The sequence below is a fragment of the Convolutriloba macropyga genome, chromosome 8 (assembly GCF_964194025.1).
Source record: "Convolutriloba macropyga chromosome 8, txConMacr16.3, whole genome shotgun sequence".
Lineage (NCBI taxonomy): Eukaryota > Metazoa > Xenacoelomorpha > Acoela > Convolutidae > Convolutriloba > Convolutriloba macropyga.
The window spans coordinates 21,368,128-21,391,323 of record NC_134475.1 but is presented as its reverse complement, the minus strand read 5'-3'; the positions used below and the strand labels follow the sequence as shown (position 1 = coordinate 21,391,323).

The 23,196-nt window shown below is 34.7% G+C and overlaps 1 protein-coding gene across 2 annotated transcripts in view; it reads left to right on the top strand.

The window, feature by feature from the left end:
• The first annotated feature begins 3,716 nt into the window (after positions 1–3,716).
• LOC142344578 (uncharacterized) overlaps positions 3,717–23,196 on the top strand; it is a 33,722-nt gene continuing 14,242 nt past the window's right edge. Inside the window, exons 1-3 of one of the 2 annotated variants that reach the window (XM_075396360.1) lie at positions 3,717–3,937; positions 20,916–21,097; positions 21,438–21,582. In XM_075396360.1, the coding sequence (XP_075252475.1) occupies positions 20,920–21,097; positions 21,438–21,582 (323 nt within the window). In that variant the 5' untranslated portion in view covers positions 3,717–3,937; positions 20,916–20,919. Of the gene's footprint in view, positions 3,938–20,910; positions 21,098–21,437; positions 21,583–23,196 lie in introns of both variants that reach the window. The other variant, XM_075396358.1, reaches the window with a different exon arrangement.

Here is a 23,196-nt window from a genome sequence, read left to right as displayed (position 1 = left end):
TAGTTTATGAATCCTTAATAAATGAGGTTGAAGGCAAGACCACGATGAAAAGCAAGAAGGGTCAGATCAAAAGTTCTTTATACAGTTTCTAGTGAATCATTTTTTGTCAAGTCGAAAAAAAAATAAAATTGTAAATGTAGCCATTAGTTAGTTCATTTCATATTATTTTAATATGAGTTATAAACTTTTTTGCGCTCATTTACTTATCAGTAAAACTTTAATACTAGTAAAAACTATAGTTACAGTAAAAATTATTGTCATAAAATTTTTTTGTCAAAGACTACAAAATCAATTCCTCCGTTAAACGAAGGCATTCTTCTTTGTTTTCGCTAGCAACTCACGTAAAACAAAAATGGTCTCCAAAAACAAAAATCTAGACACAAATCCAAACTCAATTCATTGTAAAAAAAAACCACGATGTGACAAATAGGATCCTAGGTACGGCTCCAGAGTTCCTAAAACCCGTAATTCCCAGAGTTCCTAAAATTGTGCCAAAATTATCAAAGATTTTTTTTGAAAATTCCAAAATTGCAAACAAAGTCAATCAATTTGAAAATTGAAATGTTTACAAAAAAATTAATCCTCGCTAACTCTGCGAAAATGTTAATTTCTAAAATTGTTTAAAATTTCACACTCTTCTCTGGAAGGGCGTTCTGGTAATACCACTCACAACTCTGTACGATAAATAAATCAGTCGGCAAAAATTTACTGAAAAAACAACATATGTGCATAAATTTCCTCCCTAAAACAAGAGGAGTTTAAACAAAAAGAGATGCATCCACTTACACTATGGTACCGAAAAGCTATGTACACTTGACGATTTTTAAAAGGAAATACAAATATTAAATAATATATCATTTTGAGTTCAAATTTATGCTCTAATAACGGGTCCTTACACCTATAAATTTTTTAAAATCTAGCAGCCGGTTTAGATAGTTTTAATACAGGTTTCGTACGTCTGCGTCAATTTCGTTGCAAATTTCAGATATTTTTTTCTAAATTTTTCCGAAAAATGTCTGTTTTCGTAATCGCTGCTCCAAACCCGCCCATAAATTTCAGATGAAATTTAAATCTGGACTGCTTTTTGGCCATTCCAATAACTACCACTCGTTTGCGAGGAAAAAAAATGGTCAATAATCTTCGATTAATGCACAGGAGCATTATCTTTTTGCAAAATAATGTCCAGGAAAAGCATTTTTTCGTAATTGGTTTAAAATTTCCAATTATTCGGCAGCGTTTAGCTTGTTCGGATGCCTAACAAGCATTTTCCCTCCATCTGATTGTATCGCACCCCAAAAAATAAGTGAACCTTTGTCCGGACTCATTTTTTTGTGTTTTTTAATAAATATTGTTCCATTTCATGGAGAAACTCTAACATTTCCATCACTGGTGATGCGCACCCTTGTGTCATCAGTAAGAATAACATTCTGCCAGAAAAAGAAAGGCTTCTTGAGGATATTGATGCATCATTTTTAACGAACATAATTGATTTTCTTCTTCAAACTGAACTTTTTGCAACATATCTTGAGAAAACACCATATTTTTTTGCAAATTCATCTAACTGTATCTCTGGAAATTGTATCGTAGCAAAAAAAGCCCTATGAGTTATTCTAATGCGCTCCAGTTAGGTTTTGGGATTTTTCAACTTACAACAACCAAAGCGTGGAAAGCCTTCTACACATTCAAACGAAATGTTTCGATCAGAACCTCAATGGAAACGAAACTGAACGCTTACATAGGATACGTAGTGCCCGTACTCACTTACGCCTCCCAAGTCTGGTACCCTTCGAAGACTGACATGAAATCAATCGAGAAGATCCAGCAAGAGGCAACAAAGAGGATATGCGGTGGAAACGGCGAATACCATCAAAGACTCGAAACACTGAAAATACTCCCACTCTCCATGTACATGGAAATGAACAATGTCCTCTATCTCCTCTCAATGCTAGAAGGCAATTACTACGTCCCCGAAGACAAACTGCCAAAGCGAAAAGAAAACGAAACAAGACAAAAGCAGGAATTTGAACTCCCCAAACACCGACTACATAAATGAGACGAAAACTTCTTCTTCAGAGCCGCAAAGCTATTCAACATCATCAGTAGGACAACGGAGAAGCCAATGACGAAGAAACTTCTGACAGAGATGTACCAAAACTATTTCCACAGAAGCTACAACGAACTCGACAGCTGCACTTGGAGACTTCTATGCAACTGTGGAATCTGCAATCCAATGAAAAAACTCGTGCCAAACGAAAACTGGAGGGTTCCACACCCGAGGGCTCCGACCCTAAAGACTCTCCTACTACTACTACTACTACTACTACTACTACTACTACTACTACTACTACTACTACTACTACTACTACTACTACTACTACTACTACTACTACTACTACTACTACTACTACTACTACTACTACTACTACTACTACTACTACTACTAGTACTACTACTACTACTACTACTACTACTACTACTACTACTACTACTACTACTACTACTACTACTACTACTACTACTACTACTACTACTACATAACATCGGTAACTAACTTTTTTCTGATTCTTTTGACAATTTTGGGGGTCTTCCTCTCAATTTTTGGGCCTCGAAACTGTTAATATTCAAGTAAAGTTCTTATGCATACTGTGCACTGGATCTTGATTTCTAGTTCAGTTGCAATTGTAATTTCGTCCGTTGAAATCCGACATCTCTTAACGTAACAACTTGGCAAACGATGAAAGAACAAAGCAGTTTAACCATATTTTCTGTTTAAGCGGAGAAAATGAGAATGAAAGTTCTTCTAAAACTTCGGAACTTTTTTCTCGACTTAGCGCAAATCAAGCTTATGAAGCACGAATCATGCTTTGAAAGCAGAAATCATGCTGCATTTATCTTTATAGTACCATTATTTTTCACTGTTCTTTATCTAAGAGTAACAAAAAATATGAAGGATAAATATACCCTATTTAAATCAAGCAACTCATCGAGTGTAGTATATTTAGGGAGCATTTTTAGTTAAAGCAGGTTTACGTAAATTATATTAAAGACATCTAGAAATAGTAGTTTTCAAACTATGAACCCTACATTAATCGAATTAGATAATGTAGTTAATTCTTCTATGTGCAAAATGAGTGGTTTCGATGAAAAATTTTCAGATGCTTTAAATTTAGTTGTCGCAAATCAATACCAGCTATAATGCAATATGATTTTGGTCCTGACACTTTTCGTTAACCAAGGAGGAAACAAAGTTTTCCTATATATTGAAAAAGAATGACTGAAGGCAAAAAGAACCTGAAAATTAGCGGCAACTAAAATCTTTAAGCTGATTATCTCTAACGTGCATTGGTTATTCCAATTTTTATTTGCATTTATCTGTCATGAATTTAGCTACTTCAATTTTTATTTGCGTTTTCTGTGATGAAGAGAATTCGAACCGGCAGCAAAAAGCTCAAAAATATCAACATTTGAAAACATTAAAAGTGGAAATGATTTTGGTGAAACTCAGTTTTATTAGTGTTGTTAACCCGTCAAATTTTGGAACATTCTGCAATTGACAATAAGGACATCAATCTGACACGGCTTTGACTGCATTCATTGTTCCTCTATCTGTTTAAAAATGCGTTTCAAGCTTCTCGACTTTATTCAATGCTTCATTTTTGTACAAAACACGAAAACAATAACATGCTTTGAGATTATTTGAAGGCCGTTTATATTAATTTTATTCTGTTGTTTGAAATTTAAAAAGCTGGTCAAAAAATGTTCACTGTATCTGCATAAGGAACGTGTAAAGCACGAAGTTATACTTCATAACCAAAATCATCGTTCAGATAAACACACATTTACAAAGATTTTGTGTGAGGTTGAATAAATTTTGTTTTCTGCTTTATGATTTGAATTTCAAATACTTCCTTGAGGGTGTATAGTTACAGCTTAAAACGTAAGTAAAAAATTTATTTAGCTCTTTTTCGTTCCCATGCTGAATTTTTTAAATTGATTGACATTCAAATTGTTTTTTGAACCATTTCAGTTTCTCCCGTAGTTTAGTTTTAAACTGTTTTTAAAAACCAAATAAGCATTTGATTAATCGCTTATTGCCATTAATCATCCTATTTAGCAAAAAAAGCAGAAAATCTAAGAAATCAAATATCCTACTAAGCAAACATAGAAACTAATTTATATTCATTTTCGCCTTTGAATTTTACAGTGTGCTTCTTGTCTGTGTAACATGATCCTAGCAAATCAAGGATATTTCCAATCTTCAATTGATTCCATTTCTTAGGATTTTTGTCTCCATCTATCTGGACTCATTATTTAGCTTGTGGAAAAATTTTTTGAGTGCTCTTAATACTTAAATGGTGCAATGAATGGTTATCAAGGTTTCATTCTTGACTGTGCTCGTTATAAAAAATTATCTGCAATATTTTTTATAATAAGTTATTGAGTAAAATATGGCCCAGTCATTTCAGTCTAAAATAACTGGTTGAAAAAAATTGGGGGAAAATAACTGTAAAACTTTCAAGCCCCGCGTCAAGCTCCTAAGAATTGGGGGATAATCTTCGGTCAGCAAGAAAGAAATAAGATTGTAAATTTAAGCTGAATGAATTGTTTCTTTCTCAACACAAGCGAATCTTTTTCAGTCACAACCTAAAAGCATTGAAAAAGTTATTTTTATTATCAGAACAAAACAATTTAATTAAACTAAATCTTTGATTTGGTTCCTTAATTAAAATAATTTTATTAAACGCATACTTGATTTGCATTTAACATTTTTTTTTCAAACATCTTTAACGATATTGTTTTTAATCTATTTTACTCCTTTTGAAACACACGGCACTTCAAGTTCAACCCTTCAAGTTTAAGAATAATTCAGTTGTAATATTGCCACTGATAGGGCATATAGCACACGGCCAACCGAGGCGCACAATTTGTTATCAAATCAGGAAACATTTATTTAGTTTTTATGGCCATCATTATTTCAATTCAATCATATTGTTATGCGATTGACAAACAGCTAAAACAAACTCATAATTTTTTGTACTAATGTTGGTATTGAGAGTTCGTTATTAATTTAAAACCTAAAGAACATGTCAAAATAGTGCAATTGAACAACTACTTTGGTATGTCTTTTGCGTTTCATTTTTAACATTTTTTTATTGTTCAACTTGAAGCCCCGGACGCAAAAGAAAAACAAATTCTAGTATTTCACTTCATTTCTAGATGGCTAGTTCTTGAACAAATATTTTTGGCACCCACTTTATAATTTTATCCTACAAGCGTTTTGAAAAGTCTAATTAGTGTCAAGGGTTGTAGTCATTGAAAAAAGTGATAGCAAGCGGAAAATCGAAAATTTGCAGGCTATTAAGCTCTTTTCTCGCAAATCACGCTCACACTCACACAGACGCAAATTCACACGCTCTTTTTTATCTCTATTGCTCTGCTTCAAAATAATTCTCTGCAAATCAAGTGCTTATTTCCACCTCTTACTATCGGCCTTTAAAAACTGATTGCGCAGTTCAGACGTCCTCGATGCCATATGACTCTTCGAGCAAAAACAGTTCCCCTGACCTGCGACTAAAACTCATCTTGCTCCGATGATATCACAATGTGCTTAAGTTAGCGAGCTTTGAATCTTATTGACAGCCGTTACAAGCCCTGAAGCTGTCAAAAAATATTATTGGCAACACGTCCAACTTTGAAAAGCCTATCTCACAATGGCCTCTCACACTATCTGGTGCTCATGAATCGTGGGTAACTGGGCCTCCTGTAGCTTAATGCTCACTTTAAAGTTAGTTGACCTCAACTCAAGTGTCCTAACTTAACCCTCAGATGTCTGTCAAATATGTGCAAAATGTCATACAAAATGCAATTAACGTTGCTCTTGGGCTCCACTGAAGCAATGCGGACAATATCATACATTGGACATAAAGGGAACTACAGATGGTTTTGAAGAGATAGAAAAACAATAACAAACATACAGAGATGCAAAGTTTTAGAAACGCAAAATTATTTTTTCACTGACATCGTTGCGCTTGCTCAAGAATCTCAACGGAACCCCATATCCACACCCTGATTTGCGAGCTTTTCGCCAGCCTGGTTCTTCACTCTGTTCCAATTGACTAACAATCTTGTCAAACTACTATCTGCCCGGTCGTATCACGGACTGTCATTATACTTATTGAAAATAAGATTATCCGTTGTGATAGACTATGTTGGATCTCCTATTGACGTTTGTAAAGTGTCAAAGTAATGATCAAATTTTGCTAACTTTTAAACTAAGAAAACTGAATTGATTTGTAAGTTTGCTAGTTTTAAGACCTGTCAACATTTGAACGTTAAAGATGGAAGATGATAAGTAATCACAATTCGAATAAAGTAAATAGAAAGTAAAATATCAGCTATAACCTTATGTTTACTTGACGCTGATTGGTTGATGAAGTAAACGATAGAAGTCAGTATTTAGTTCTTAAATGTCAGTTAACTGCTCCACACTCTCCAAATGCCTAAAGGGAAAATGATAGCTGAGTGGTATTAGGTGCCTTGAAAATATGGCCTGGAATCGATAAAAAGAACTATGGAGTCACAGAATTAACATAATTTTTGGTCTAAAACTAAACAAAATTTTTGAAAGACTCACTTTTGCACCATAAAACTGCTCATAGCCACACTGGTATTTATAATGCAATTATGTTCACTTGGTTCATTGATTACCCTATCTACTTAATATAACATTAGGTTGCTCGTTGTTGTCCTTCCAATGAATTGGGTAAATATGATGTCACACTTGTAGGATCTTTTAAGTTTAGACTTTTTGGAGTGTTCGCAAAATCTAAGTTTTTCAGTATCATATTTCATTTCTTAATCTCTGATTACCCATGCTGCTGTTGTTTAATAGTCACGCCAACTGCGATACATTGCAAGTAGTGATGATCAATCAAATAATAGGGCTTCATGTTCTGCTGTTATAAGGAGCAGACATTCCTCGTTTTCGTAGCATTCGATGATACTCTTTCGCGGAACGCTTATGATTAAATTAATTTAGAAGCAATAGTTTGGTTGAAAATCGCCATTAAGTCAATGTTCTATCTACAAGCATTTGGGTTATATTTCGGGTGAGCTCATTTTTAATACAATAAAAAGACTTGTTACTTAGTACTGTATTAATTTTGGATGTCATACAAACAATACTTCATCAAAACAATGGAATTTTTGTGATAAACACTTGACCAAACGATTTTTTTTCTATGCAATTGTTTTAATGGTGGCTAAGAATTGTTAATTCTTCAGTTTTGTTATTTGTTCAAAATTTGACAAAGAGTTTACTGATTTTTATCAATTCAATGGAGCTTGTTTCATATCAATCGCTTTAGCTTGTGTCAAGTTTACGGGTTGAAACGTAAAGACGTCAGACACCAATTCGAAAGCCGGTCGGTGCAAGAAAGAAGCATCCATTTGGTATACTCGCCGCTTAAATGGGAGTATACAAAGAGAGTTTAGCTTTGATGTTCTAAAGATAAAAGGAATAGAATTTAAAATTTTATTATAAAAACAGTTGGGGTGGTACAAAATAAATAAGGATTTAAGCAAGATTGATATCATATGTTAAAACTTGTTAACAAACAAAACAACTGCTGGTAATTTCAACGAGAACAACTGGTTGACAACTGTTGAACAAATGCTTGGTGATAGCTATAAAACTGGGTGATTGAAGAACGGAATATCAACTACTAACTGAACTGAACTGAAACTGAACTGTGCTGTACTGATTGATATAAAAATTTGCTTCCTATATATAGTCAGCAATGTGGGAATTAATTTCCCATTTAAAAAGTGGGATAAAACATCCCTTTTTAGTTTTGGGACAAAAGTTCCCATTTTCCATTTTCAGTACATCCAACCGGCGATTTAGCAGTTTTTGTTGTAACTGGCTGGATATACAAGGTTAGATAGAAATTTATATATAAAAATTTACAAACATGTTTAAAAATAAAATTTAGAATAAGAGTTTTTAGTTTTGGTTTCCTTCGAGTTGATTTATTTTGTTTTGCAAAAATTTAATTCGATTCATCAGGTTTGCGTTCTTCTTCTTTTCTCGTAGGAAGTTTAGCTCCAGTCCTAGTGTGTATGTGTCTCGCTCGTTGTTGAGGTCTGCTGTTATAAACTGGTAAGGGACTGTTAAGTTCTGTTTGTCGAGTGCTATGTTCTTCAGGCGATATGTCTTTAATTTCGAGTTATAAGATTGAATCTTATAAATGTTTCCCTCTGGTAATACTCTGTATTGCAGGTCCCAGTCAAAAATTGGGTGTCCTCTGAATTGCCTATTTCTTGTTCTTTCTTCGTTGAATTTCTGCCTTTCTAATTTTTGACTCATGCTAAGGATCCGTGGTTGTATAGGGCAGATTGTAGCTGTGGGCTTCAAGTGTGTAGCTGTCGGAGCAATCGTTACTTCTGTTAAATCCAATTTTTTTTTCTCCTCTCCCGGTATTGATATTTTGCATACTCTTCCCTGGTATAGTTTGTACTGGTTGTTGCTCTGGTGGTTCTTGTTGCTGGCCCATTAGTTCCTCGAAGGTATCGGGGAGAATGAAGTCGTCTATATCCGGCATGTCGTCGTCACCTTCGTATCCTAAATTCTAAAAATAGAAACAACATAAGTGTGTATTATGGATAAGATAGTTATTTTCTATATATATATATATATATATATATATATATATATATATATATATATATAACAAACTAATTATTTGTGTTTTCATTTATAGTCGTATATATCTTTTAAAGTCATTATTGCTTTTAGACGGGAGAAATTGGATTATCTCCATTTTCTTCTATTGCAGCATTGTTTTCATGTCTCTCATTTCTAATTGCACTATATAATGGGTGCGGAATATGTGGATATAAATTAAAATTTTTTTTTTTCATTTCAGTTACTAAATGCTCAGCATCATCTGGCTGTTTTTCATTGGTTGGCTCATTTTTAAATATAGAAGTCATAATAGAAGTGAACAGAATATTATAAGTGGCAAATAAGATGATTTTTCCAAAATTAACAGAAGCTCCAGTTATTTTATGTATTTGTAGGGCTTTTACAATTGTTACAACAATTTGAATAATAAATTTCAAGAAAAGAAAAGCGGCAAAATAAATTCCACATTGCTCTAATATAAATTGTGTATAACCGAACATTTCTATATAGCGGTTATCAAAGAAATTAGGAGAAATAAAAGAGTCTAAGTAGACTGTTTTCATTGGATAGTTAAGATAAGTTCTATCCTCACTTTTAAAATTATCTTGAGAAACAACAAGTTCTTTAGAGAAAGTTTGTACAGCATCTTTCATTTCGTTATTGAATTTAATTCCGCGCCAAAATTTCTTTCATTCTTGATCAGTAAATAAATATATTTCATCATTATCCTGGAATTTGTATTTAGTTAATCTTTGTGGAGCAATATTAGGCTCAAAAACAGAGGGTCCTTTGACTCTAGTTATACCCGGTGTTAATTCAACCCAGGAGTTATCATCTTCAATATCTAATTGAAATAAATTATCGTGTTTATCTACACATGATCGTTCTTCAGCGCTAGTGTATGTCTTTCTAGTAATTGGATCAACGAAATGTATTTTATTTTGATACATTATTGGAATTCTATTATAACATTTCTCCATAATTTGTAAGGGTGAGAAATACTGTGGGCAATGATATAGCCATGCAACATTATCATTTGTCTCTAAGAACATTGAGCGATTATTTGTTAGTAAGAATCCAGCCATACGTGGATTACTATGCGAATAGACTAAATTTGTTCTCTTTATAGCACGTTCTAACTCACAATCGGTTTTTATCATTTGTAAATCTAAAAGCTGTAGTCTTCTTATATTAGTATATTCGTAATAGTCAAATTTCGTTCCCATATGGGCTTCATAATTTATTCCTGAGTGCAGATCAATATTTGGCTCTCCATTTGTATATGAGGTTCGTTTTACGAGCAATTTGCCTCTTGTGCTATTTACATAAGTATTTTTTACAACATTTGAAATTGGTTTTTTTGCCTTTCCTGTGTCCATATCGAATCCTCCTTCATAATGTATATATAATGAGCTATAAGGAGTAGGATAAACTATTTTGTTTGAGTCGCAAATTGACTGTGGATCATTATAAATCTGAAAAATGAAAGTATTTCGTGGCCCTTTAAATGGTTGCGCACGTCTAATAACAGCTTCTGTTGATTCAGGTTCAGTTTCATATTCTCTTACTATATAATATTTTCTATCTATTTGTATCATTTTTACTGGAGCTGTGTGTAATTCTTCTATTATACAATTTTCTCTATTTTCCCATGTATATGCATAAGGATCAGTTGATCCACTGTCACAGCCATTTTTGTTTAGGCTACAAGGCAGAGGAATATTATAGTGGTTATTTACCGTTCCATCTTCTAAATTTACTAGTAATTTAATATCTTGCATATATGTCTCGTAAGTATCGTGGTAGACCCATCCTGTTTCTGTGCACTCATTACTGTATTTATCACTAACGTCGCCCTTATTTATAACTGTTTGTTTCTTTACATTTTTTGTAAATGGAACTTTGTTAGTGTTAATAGTCGCGGAGCCTGTTTTCTTAGCTTCGAGACATTGCTCGGCTGTTAATTTAATATCAGAGCTAATAGTTGCTTGTGTAGCGGATAAACCACTATCGTCAAAAGTATCACAATACCACTTTAGGCGTTGATGTGTAGCTTTACACATAGTTGCTTCTAATTTAGTCTTATAATTGCGCTGCATAATAGTAGCAGTTGCCTCACTTACTTTTATTTTCTCAGTATCGATATCGCATGGAGCTATTTTGTTTAATGAGTACATTTTATTAGAATCTATTTTAGAACAATCAAAGTGTCCTACTTTTACTTTCTTTAGAGTGTTTTTAAATTCGGAGTCTGCGTTGGCTCCATTTATTGAAAGTAGTGTGGAAATTATTAGAGGTACAATTACAGGTACTCTCATATTGAAAGGGTAGAAGTTTGAACAAAGAAGAATTATAAATTTACTTACTTCAATTATTTCGTCCAACACTTCTGGATCGGGCTCGGGGAACTGAAAGCTGGTTAGCTCAACTGTTTCTTGTTCTGAATTCATCTTAATATTCAATTATGTTAGTGAAGGTATGAATGCTTGAAGGGATTTTAAATTCGAAGTTGAATTTTAAGGCAGCGAATAGACTTGATGTGTCTTTCACTAGAAAAGTCTCTGTGGTTAAATCGGAAAAGAGGAAAGTAGCGTAAATAACGCTTAAGTCGTTAGCAGGAAAGAAAGTGGATTTCAATTTGGCTAGTTTGCCGTTGGTCCTAATAAGCATTTAATCGTTGACAGAGAGAGATGAAGAAGGAAGAATGATTGTTGGCGTTTTTGCTTCCCTATTTATAGTGTAGAAAATGGGCTGTTTCATTTCACTTTTAGAAATATGTCTCAAATATTCCCATTTTTAGTGACGTTTTCTTTCTTTTTATTGGCTGGGAAGATATTCCCATTTTTTAAACCAGTTTGTGCAATTTCATTGGTTTTCATAGTTTGGGAATATTTATCCCATTTTTCTATTCAAGTTTTCATTGTTTATTGGTTTTTAGAATTTGGAGTTTCTATTCTCCTTTTATTTATAAATGCTAGAATTTGATTGGCTAATAATAAAATCATTTTGTTCCTTAAGGATTTTTTTGTGTGCATTAAAATGTCTATTTCTTTTTATCCTTGAAAGCGTCCCATGGAATAGGATCATTAAATAACTTTGTAGCAACTGCTTGTCTACCTGACTTTCTGGGTTCAGTAGTATATAATTTTTCATTTAATGATTTATTAGCTAGTGGGGTTGTAGGTTGTGTAGTAATGACTTGTGAACTACTCTGAAAGTTAAAGGGACTTATATCATGTGCTAACGGTTGGGGGGAATGAGGTGTTTGTGGATAACTAAGAGGTCCTCTTGGATATGGGGTAGATATATGCTGTGGCCTAAATGACTTACTAGGCGAAGTAACTTGCTGTTGTGTATTAAATAATGTTCGAAGTCCTAATGTGTCAATGCCGGAATCAATCGGAGGGTTACTGCTACTACATCTAGTAGTAGTATTAGTAGAAGCAGTAGTAGTGGGTCTACTATTTGGGAGTTGCGGCGGCGTTTCAACATTGTTGAATACTGGCCAAGGCATATAGTGCATAATATTGCTAGGTTGGGTAGTGTTGAATTTGTCTATGTAATGCCTGTTATAGTTATCATAGAATTGTTCGGGTTCAGCATATACAGTAGTATAATAGGCGATTAAGGGTTGTATTTCTCTTTCTTTTGGAAAATACTCTACTATGTGATTTCTATGCACTACTCTTTTTTGTTGTGTCTCGTCTCCTTCTATTTCATATGTTGTATTAGTTATATGTTTTGTAACAGTGTATGGACCGGACCGAAGTGATTGTAGCTTCTTAGATATAAGTAAGCTTTTAGAATGATTCTCTAGTAGGACTTTGCTTCCAATGCTGATTGGTCGTCCGAGCTTAAATCTATTTCTATATTCATGGGCTTTATTTGTAACTTGACGACAACGAGTATAAGTATTACAATATATGTTCTTAAAATCTGTTTCACGTTGTAGTACAGTATTGGATAATCTATTTTGTAGTAGATTATCTACCTTTTCGTTTCTACACGAATTTTTACAATGTGTATGTGACGGCAAGTCCTGACAATATTGAGATATACAATTCTTCTTATTATCCCGCAGCAATCCTAGTCTAAGCGAAATAGGTATTTGTGGCTTTATTCCGAATATAATCTCGTACGGCGTATAACCAGTACTATAATTCACTGCTGTATTATGCGCAAATGCAAATTTGTCAACAAATTTTGCCCAATTGTTTCCAGTGGTATTTAGAAAGTGTCTAAGATAGTTTGTAAGGTGCTTATTTTGAATTTCTACTTTCCCGTTAGTCCAAGGGGAATATGCTGTTCGTGGCCTCAGTGTAATTCCAAGCTCAAAACTCCAGTTTACAAAATCACTACTCATGAAAGCAGTACCGTTATCATGCACTATGTGTTGAGGTATTCCGAAGCTAGTTATAAATTTCTCCATTTGTTTTATAGTATCGTCAGAAGTAGCGGACTTAACAGCATATACTTGTACATATCTAGAGAATGAATCTACAACTACAAGACAGTAGTACTTGCCATTAGTAGAAGGCCGAAAAGGTCCTTTATGGTCTATATGTATAGTGTGGAAGGGAGTTGTCTCCAATTCGCCCCATTGTTGTAAGGGTGCTTCGTTTAAATCGTGTCTTTTACTTTTATTCTTTTGACAATCTAAACAATCGTGGATTAACATTGTAACCCATTTATACATTCCAGGCCAGTAAAAGAATCTGGATATATTGTTTAGGGTACTAGCATCGCCACGGTGGCCACTCATTGGGTTACTTTGTGCTAGCTCGAAGCACTTTAGAAATAGAGAGATAGGGATACATATCTCTAGTTCGAAGGAACCATTCTCATTAGATTTATTGTAACATAGTAGTTTATAACTCTCATCTAGTAATAATAACTTATATATACTCTTGTAAGCTTTTAATGCTTTACATTGTCGAGTCATATAGTAGTGTTCAGGTTCTTTGCCTGATTCTATCCATTTCCGTTCTATATGTAATACAGGGTCTTTATTTTGTTCTTGTAGTATAGTGTCAATATCTAGTTGTGCCTTTTTAGCAAATTCAGTTAACTTCGTTAGCAAATCAGAGCAATCTGATTTGACATTCTCATTATGTAGTGCTGTTGACTCTATAATAGTATAATGCTTTGTACGCTCTTTGTAGATTTCTTTTGCCTTCTCTAGTGCATGTATTAATGTTGGATCGACTAAATTATCTATAACGTCACTAAATTCGTCGTCATTATATCCTGAGTCGTCCAATTCTACATAGTTTACTTCTTCTTGTATTTCACTATATGTATTATCCGATTGTTTACTATCTGTGAGCTTAACTATTTGATTTATATTTTTGCCAAATTTGAAATAGTCGGCTACATTATGTATAGCATTACAAGAGTCTGTAAATCCTTCGGGTGCGTCAGAAATACTAAAATCATTATCCGATATATTCATTACTTTTCTTGTTCCACCTTGTACTTGTGCTAGTATAGGATAAGAATCGTTAGACGAGTTTGTTTTATCCTCTTTGTGCAATACAGAATAAGAGACTGGCTTTAAATCCGAAGTGTAAAAATTTATATCCTTAGGTATTGTTTTATGTTCAATCTGAAATTTCTTCGCTTCCTCTATTGGGACTTGTCGACTCAGTAAATCAGGAAATGCTAAGTTCTTGCCTTCGGTGTATATAATTTTTAAGTTCTGGAATTTAGTTAGGACGACTTGATATTTGAAAAATCTGTGCGAAAGTTGTCCGCGCCTAGACCATAAAAATAGTATTGGCCTGTGATCGCAAAAGAGATATATGGGAAATGGGGAGCCTATTAAATAAAATTCGTAAGTTTGTAGTGCAGATATTATTCCGCATAATTCTCTATGCTGTGGGGACATTTTCTGTTCAGCTTTGTCGAATACTCTAGAGTTCGCTGATACAATTCTCTTTCTATCAGGGAATTGTTGTATAAGTATACAACCAGTACCTAAGTTAGATGAGTCAGCATGTATATGAAAGGGGTAGTTCGCATTTGGAATTGCTAGGGATATATCATGTGCGAACTTTTCTTTTAGTATATTGAATACTTTCTCGTGTTCTTCTTCCCATTTGAAATTTACATCGCCTCTTGTTAAATCGTACAAGAGCTTAGCATCTATATGAAAATTTATCACATAGTTTGAGTAGAATCCCATTACTCCTAATACACTAAGAACATCAGTTTTTGATTCCGGAGTTTTTAAATTTCTAATGTCGTCAATACGCGATATAACTGGAGAAAGTGTATTTTCTGATATAACGTGTCCGAGAAATTTTACTTTTCGTAAAAAGAACATTGTTTTATCCGGTGCGGCTTTTAAGTTAGCCTTTCTTAATAGAGCATGATATTCTTTTATTATATTGAACATTTCCTCTTTAGTATTAGATTGTAGTAGTGTGTCGTCAATATATGTGATAGCCTTCTTTTCTTTTATAAGAGGTCCAAATGCATAGCGCATTAATTTACTAAAGAAATTGGGTAGTGGCTTCAATCCATAGAAGCCGACTTGATAAGTATACTGTCTTCCTCCTATTATAAATCCTGTTAACTTTTGTGTTTCGGGCGTTAGCGGCACTTGATGATAAGCACAAGAAAGGTCGCTGCTTGTAAAATATGATCCATTCACTCGGGTTATTAGGACTTGTAGTGGTTCTAACGGCCAACTTGAATTACTTGTGTCAGTAATAGAGTTTAGATAGCGAGCATCTATTACTAGTTTGACGTAATCCTTCTTAGGAAGGATTATGATCGGGTTAACGAACCAGCTATTCATATCGTCATGTTCATCTAGTTCTCTTATAATGCCTGCTTGTATTAACTCGTCCATCAGTAATTCGAGTTTATCCCTTAAATGGAAGGGTACTTTACTAGGTCTTTGCTTTTTGAATTCTGCATTTTTTATTAGGGGTATATTAAATTGTTGTTTAGTACAGCCAATGTCATATTTATGATGTGAATATACATCGTTGTCTGTAAGTAGTATATCTGCAAGTCGGAAGAGTTCGTTCTCAGTTAAGTCGGTTTGTGTAAAATTGAATTTTTGTAAGAATTCTGTTTTATTGAAATGAGTATTTTGTCCAGCATGTATACTCGTAGTAAATTTATCTATTAACTCTTTCACTTGATGTGCTGAGCGGAATGTTGGAAATTGTTCTTTTGATTTGGGCTGGCATATCCTTTTTGCCTCTTTAGAAAAGTCAGTTGCAATTTCATCCTCGCTTTTACATGTCTCTACTAGTTCTCCTGCGGATAGCTCCATTATTTCGGCGATATGCTCGTCAGTGAGAGGGCGATTTTCTATATTATTTATTAATTGTAATTCTTTGCCACTAATGTATACATAAATAGTTATTCCTGTGTGTTTAAAATGTTCCTCTAGTTCTTTAGCTATTCTTTTCCACAGTCTGGAGTCTCCGCCACATGCTATCTTAGGCATAGCAATACATCTTATGCCGTCAAGCATAAGTGTTTTTTGTAGTTCACCAAATACTGAACAAGTTTTACTTGCTTCGTATGGGGGAGAGTTATAATACTCTTTCATTACAAGGCTATAAATTATTTGCTGATATACTCATCTTGAAAATGTATTAGCTCGTGGTCTGCCTCATTCTCCGATCCAACACTTTTAAAGTATTGTAGAATATTTCCTTTTAAGTTGGGGTATCTTTTAATGAGGGAGGCAGTAAACCCTTTGTCTAATACTAAGTCTCTAGATATAGTATGAATAATAGGCATATTGGCGTCAAATATTGAACGCTCGTCAAAGTTAATATACCTAATGCACTCAGCAGTTAGGTCAGTGGATTCGGATATAGTATTTGTAGTTGTATTTAACATAAAGCAACTATCAAGCTCTTCGCATTTATTGATAACAGAATAAGTAAATTCGTTACAGTCACGAATACTGTATTTTTGTGTGTTGTTTGTAATATCACATATAGTAAATCCTATTATCCCTTTATTTAGTGTAACTTGATGATTTTTGTGGTTTTCAATGAGCAGGGGAATTTGCTTTTCCTTTTTAGTACAAATAGTATTTATAAAGCACAACTCGGTTTTTACTGTAGTCCTATTAGGTACAAAAGAAGTGCCTTTCGGAAATATATCTTGCTCACTACACTTGTGCTTGTAGAGAAATGTAGACTTAGGTGGGATATATAAGGGCTGATGTATTATCACTGCATTCAATTTAGAGACTTGGGGATATTCCTTTTCATTATTTAGCGAGCCATAACTAAGAACTCCTTTATCGTTAGTCTTCAATTCTACTGCTGGGATGTCAAAGTATAATGCTTTAAGAAAGGTATGACAAAAATCCACTCCTAGTAAATTAGAAGTTTTCTCTTCAGTAACCCATACCCTATGATTTGCTTTATATTTCCCGTCTGTATCAAAGTATGAAGTTAGTATAGTGTAGCCTATCATGCGTATTTCAGAACCGTTATAGGTTCTTGTTTTATTGCCTGAAGTCTGGATGTTTATTTGTTGCCCCAATTGGTTAAGCTCAAGAAATGTTGGGTAATTTATTATAGTGCAAGTTGATCCTGGGTCAATCATGAATTCTATTTCTAAGCCACTATGTTTTTTATTGTTTCCGGTAGCAAAGTGATATAAGTTCAAGAAAATTCGAGCTTTTGGATTTGATGTGTTATTCTTATTTTTCGGAGACCGTATTAGTTTAAAGGAAATAAATCTGAGATAGCGTCACAATAGTCAACGTTGATTTCTTCTTGTTGAATCCAACGAACGTTGTTTTCATTTTGCGTATTATATGACTTTGTCTCTTGTTGTAAAGTAGGCCTTGTATTACTATGGGCTTGATTTCTATTGAATTGGCTGTTTTCACGCTCATAAAATTGTTTAGCAGCATATTCATTTTGCCGAAATGAATTTTCTCGGGGGAATCTTTGGTCATATTGCTTATTTTGGTTAAATCTATTGCCGTACTTGTAGCCGCTCTGGTTATTATAAAAGGAATTTGGGTTTTGGGCTCTGTTATTATAACTATTATTTCTACTATTGTATTGGTTGTTATTCCAAGCACCTCGTCTGTAGTTATTACTAAATGTAGGCTTAGTCTCTTTTTGCTCTAATAATTCCTTTCTAATCTTTTGTACTTCATCGTCTAACTTCTTTTTGTTACAAGTAGAAATAGAGTGTCCGTGATTTCTACAATACTCACAGAACCTAGTATTATTGGCTCGTCCTTTTATATTCGGGTCTCTATTGAAGTTGTTCGTACTTTGTATAGCACTTACTTCGTTACTTTTTATTAAGCTAGTAAGTTCCTTAATTTGAGTCTCTAAGGACGATATTTTGTCTGAAGGTTGTTTAGCCGAATTCTCTTTAATAACTATACAAGTTAAATCTTGCGTTATTAGATGTTCTTTTAAGTCATCCCAACTTTCGTTAGGTTTCTTGATACGTCGTTCATGTGCTTTTCGCTTTAGTGAGGGGGGTTGCAGTCCCCTTATAGCAAAATCATTATATTTCTGTTCTCTTTGTCTGGATTGTATTACTGCTTCTTGCGCTCGATCAGCGTTAGCTACATTTGTTAAGTCTTCTGGCCAACCTTTATCAACCGCGTGCTTGACTCTATGAAAATAATTTTTTATTAATTCACCTTCTTGTCTAGAAGCATTTTCTACCTCTAATCTATGCTTAAATTTATCACGACCGTCAGTAAATCTATCAAGAAAATCGTTTTTAATATCATTTAAGACTTTAGCCTCATCGATAGTATTAAACCATTCTAAGGCTGTATCGGTTAAAAGGGACCCAAATAGAGATCTCTGTCTGTTTTCATAACTCTTTTTCTTATCAGGATCAGTAGGAACAACTCCTAACGAAAATTTTACTTTTTGATCAACAGAATTACAAAAGTCAAGAGCACTCTGACTGGGATCGTTACCTGAAAAAGTAGTTAAAGATACATTACTCAGAGAAATAGGAGCATCAGCCATTTTTATTTAAAATACTTGGACGTTTGCCAAGTCTTTATTTTATCTAAGATAAATTAAGTGTTTCTGTAAGTACCAGAGACAACTTTAGATAGTCTAAGAATTACGTCCTCTGGGTACAATTTATTTTTATTTGAGAACTTTGAAATTTTTCTAAGTCTTTTATTAAAGTCAGATAACTGACGAAAGATAGAAAATTTTAGTAATAGCTGATACAATTTTAACATATGATTTAAAACAAAGTGTTAAGTTCGACTTATTTAAGTCAGAACATAGAAATGAGACAACTTGGAAACTTTTCCTAAGTTTTTTGCCTCGCAGCAGATTTTATTTAAGTTAAAGATTAAAGTTAGAGTCTTTAGAACATAGAATTTACTAACCTTGAGTGAGCCTCACTGGTCGCACCAATTTATACTCGCCGCTTAAATGGGAGTATACAAAGAGAGTTTAGCTTTGATGTTCTAAAGATAAAAGGAATAGAATTTAAAATTTTATTATAAAAACAGTTGGGGTGGTACAAAATAAATAAGGATTTAAGCAAGATTGATATCATATGTTAAAACTTGTTAACAAACAAAACAACTGCTGGTAATTTCAACGAGAACAACTGGTTGACAACTGTTGAACAAATGCTTGGTGATAGCTATAAAACTGGGTGATTGAAGAACGGAATATCAACTACTAACTGAACTGAACTGAAACTGAACTGTGCTGTACTGATTGATATAAAAATTTGCTTCCTATATATAGTCAGCAATGTGGGAATTAATTTCCCATTTAAAAAGTGGGATAAAACATCCCTTTTTAGTTTTGGGACAAAAGTTCCCATTTTCCATTTTCAGTACATTGGCTCAAAATTCAGAAAAATGTAAAATAATACTGTTTTCGAGAAAATCAGCAATAATATGTATATCAAGAACTGCAAGACAGCCATACATCATACTGAACTTGTATGCCCACCCTGTGTATAACTTTGTACCCATTTGGTAGAGTTTAGTTCTTCTCTTAAAATACTCTTATTTTATAGTCTTATAGTCTTAATCTTATAGTCTTATAGTCTTAGTCTTATAGTCTTATAGTCTTATAGTCTTGAAATACTCTTATTTTACGCGTTGAACGGATTAACTGCTCAATATACAAATTTGTTGCATCTGTACTGCGATGTGATATTGTATTTGTGATCATTCTTTTTTAGCAAAACAGGTGAATTATACAGCTTAAATTACAACTGTTTAAGTCAGTTTTGTCACAACTAAAGAATGAAACTTGGAGTTAAAGGACAGATTGATAAATCTAAAATAGAAGATGCTGATATTCACGCGAATCGTTACACATTTTTGTTTTCATGAAAATATTGACAGAAATGCTTAAAACACTCACGTGCACATTTTAAAATGTCGAAAGTCTGCAGTGCCAGAAGTCAAAATGCCAGAAGTCGCTACTTAGCCAGAAGTTGAATTCCGTTGACTTTCGTCATTTTAAAAGCGTGTTTTAAGCATGGTTAAGTGACTATGCAGAAGTCACTTCGAAATTCTGACTTAATATCTCGAACCGCTTCGCGGTTCTCGATAAAAGCCAGAAGTTCTCAGTGACTTTAAGCAGAGTCACTTAACCATTACTTAAAACACTCACGTGCACATTTTATAATGCCGAACGACAGCAGTGTCGGAAGATAAAAAGCCAGAAGTTCCTACTTGGCCGGAAGTTTTCAGTGACTTCAAGCGGAGTCACGTAACCATTACAATTCGAATATAAATTTTAGCAGCTATAATTCGGGTCAACCTAGTTTGGGTACCTGTTGAGATATCTGGCAAGATGTCTTGCAAAATGAATCACAAATATTCAGGAGCCTCACTTCCATTTTTCAAGATTAACAAAAAAAAACAAAATAATCAAGTGATAATATTCGTTTTCAGGAATATTCGTATTGTTCATCTAAATGACACCCAGGTCGAGGTTTTGAGCTTTTTCAATAGTGCTAAAAATCAGGGATACGAGAGGAAGAGTGGACACATCACATTTTCCACCTTCTGTTCACCACCGTTCATCCACTATTGTTCCACTTTTTTTCTACTAATATTACTAACACAGACAAGCTAAAATGCCACTTTGACTGTTGATATCTCGACCCAAAAAAACAAAGAATTTTGTAGAGTTTTGCTAGAGTGTTTTAAGGAAGCATGCCAGTTTGAGCTGAAACTCTTCAGCGGTTTTCTCCATTGTTATTTCAAATAGCTTAGGAGAATGGCAGAACACTTGACTGAAGCGCAGATAGCCGAGTTCTACGTCGCATTTGACTGGTTCGACACAGATGGCAGTGGCACTGTTGATCACGAAGAGCTGGGAAGTGTGCTGAGGTCTCTCGGGCAGAACCCCACCCAGGAGGAGGTGGCTGAGATGATGGCAGAGGTCGATGTTGACAGTGAGTCATCACTTCAATATCACTGATGATGTGGTATTAAATTGATTCAACACTTGACTGTCTGGGACGAGGTACCCTCCCGGACGCTAAATCCTCTCTTTAGCACAATTTAGCTCTGTTTTGTTAATTAATAAAATAGAGTTAAATTGCATTAATTCAATTGATAGAACCCATAAATAGAATGGTTATATTTTTGCCATCTAAGTTCAAGTCATGTTGTTCAGGTGAAGAAACAAAGTCAGACTAAACAATGACAGGAAATATAACTAATCGATTTTAATTCATACCCTAACACTATGATAACGTCCCAGTACTTTTTCGCTGACAAACCCTGGTTTAGACTCTGGAAACATAGAGTTCAATGAGTTTCTGACCCTGATCACCTCTAAGATAACAGAGGACACTGACAGTGAGGAGACTGTGAGACAGGCATTCCAGCTGTTCGATCAGGACAATGATGGGTTCATTACTGTCTCCGAATTGTAGTTAGTAACCTTAAAACACTTTCTAATATTTCCAAATATACTCCCCTCCCTGTCCGATTAGATTCCATCTCTAAAAGTTGTCCTAGTCCGGATCAATGAATTTTTAAAAACTTATATAGGAATGCGCTAAATTTTTGAAAACTTCTTCTCAAAATCATTTATTAATAATGAGCTGATATTCACCTTGTTCTAATTCAGTTCATCAAATTTTTTGATCCAAGTGTAACTAAGCAAACAGCGACCAGCACCCATGGGAGGAGTCAATAGCAGTTGATGATAGTCGTGGATTCTTCCGAAATCGGCGCAGGTAGGGGATTGATCACTCGGAACAGGAAGTAGTCCCATTTGCATGTCCATTTGCCATTCCGTTGGAAGTGACGCCACTCTCAGTCAAGTACATTTCGTCCTCATGCTCTTCTTGTTTGTGAAACTTGGAGCAATCAGTAATGGACGGAAATCCTTGGTTGTGTGAATAAAGGATAATATATTGGCCCTCTGGGTGGACTGTTCTACGTAACACCAAGGCAAACCTTCTTACCTTATAAAATTTGCTCGCGGCATCAAAAATAAAGGTGAAGAAAAGTTTTCACTCTTTCGATAGTTAAATTCAAACCATAATATCCAATAAAACGGATATCAATGGCGAGGCACAACTGTATTCAATACGTATCAAGGCGAAAAAGCACATCTAAATGGCCCGGCAAATCTAGCTGTATTGGCTAGCAGGCATTTTGTCTGAGCCGATTTTCGGCTCAGATTGGTCAACGATACGTTTTCGTAACATAAAAATATTAAGCCTAAAAGGAGCGCAATCGGTTTAGTATATTAGTAAGCTCAACGAAAATTATGTTAAACGAACTTTTTTCGACCTTTCTACGTAAATTAGAAGAGATTTTGTGTGCATTTAAATAGTTAAGAAATATGACGTGATAGATTGTTCATTTCTCGCTTTGTTTTCTCGCTGCTCTTTTATTTGCTCAGTAACATTCTCCGGCCCGGAAGAAAATTTTGGGAGGATTGGTACAACCTTAACAAGTGGGCGGACAAGCGATCCGGACGACGTGCGTACGACGGCGGAGCGGGCGACGCTGTCGGAGCCGTAACGGAGTTCTTCAATCCGAGCAGTTGGATAGTAACCCCTAGGGTTGCTTTCTTCAACGATCCAAACCAAATCACCAACCTTGAGGTGCTGCTCGGCAGGCGTCTGCCACTTAGATCTAAGGTTCAGCGCAGGTACATACTCCTTAAGCTAACGTGTCCAGATTGCATTGGCGTAGGGCTGTGCACGGGCGTTGCGTACCGCTTATGATGATTGAACTCGTCGACGCCAACGATAGACGGAATTCTGGTTGCTTGGTTACCGAGAAGAAAATGGTTAGGTGTTATTGCGCCTAGGTTGGACGGGTCGGCGCTCACAGGCGTTAAGTTTAGTGCCTGAGTTTAGTGCGTAATCGACCAGACAAAAAGTAGTGTTCAACACCTCATCTGTGAGGCGACGCGTACCGAGAATAGTGTACAGTACTCTTTTAAAACTACAAACAAACCTCTCCCCGATGCCACCTTGGTGTGGCGCACTGGGTGGATTGGACCTCCACTTAATGCCCTTATGTGCAA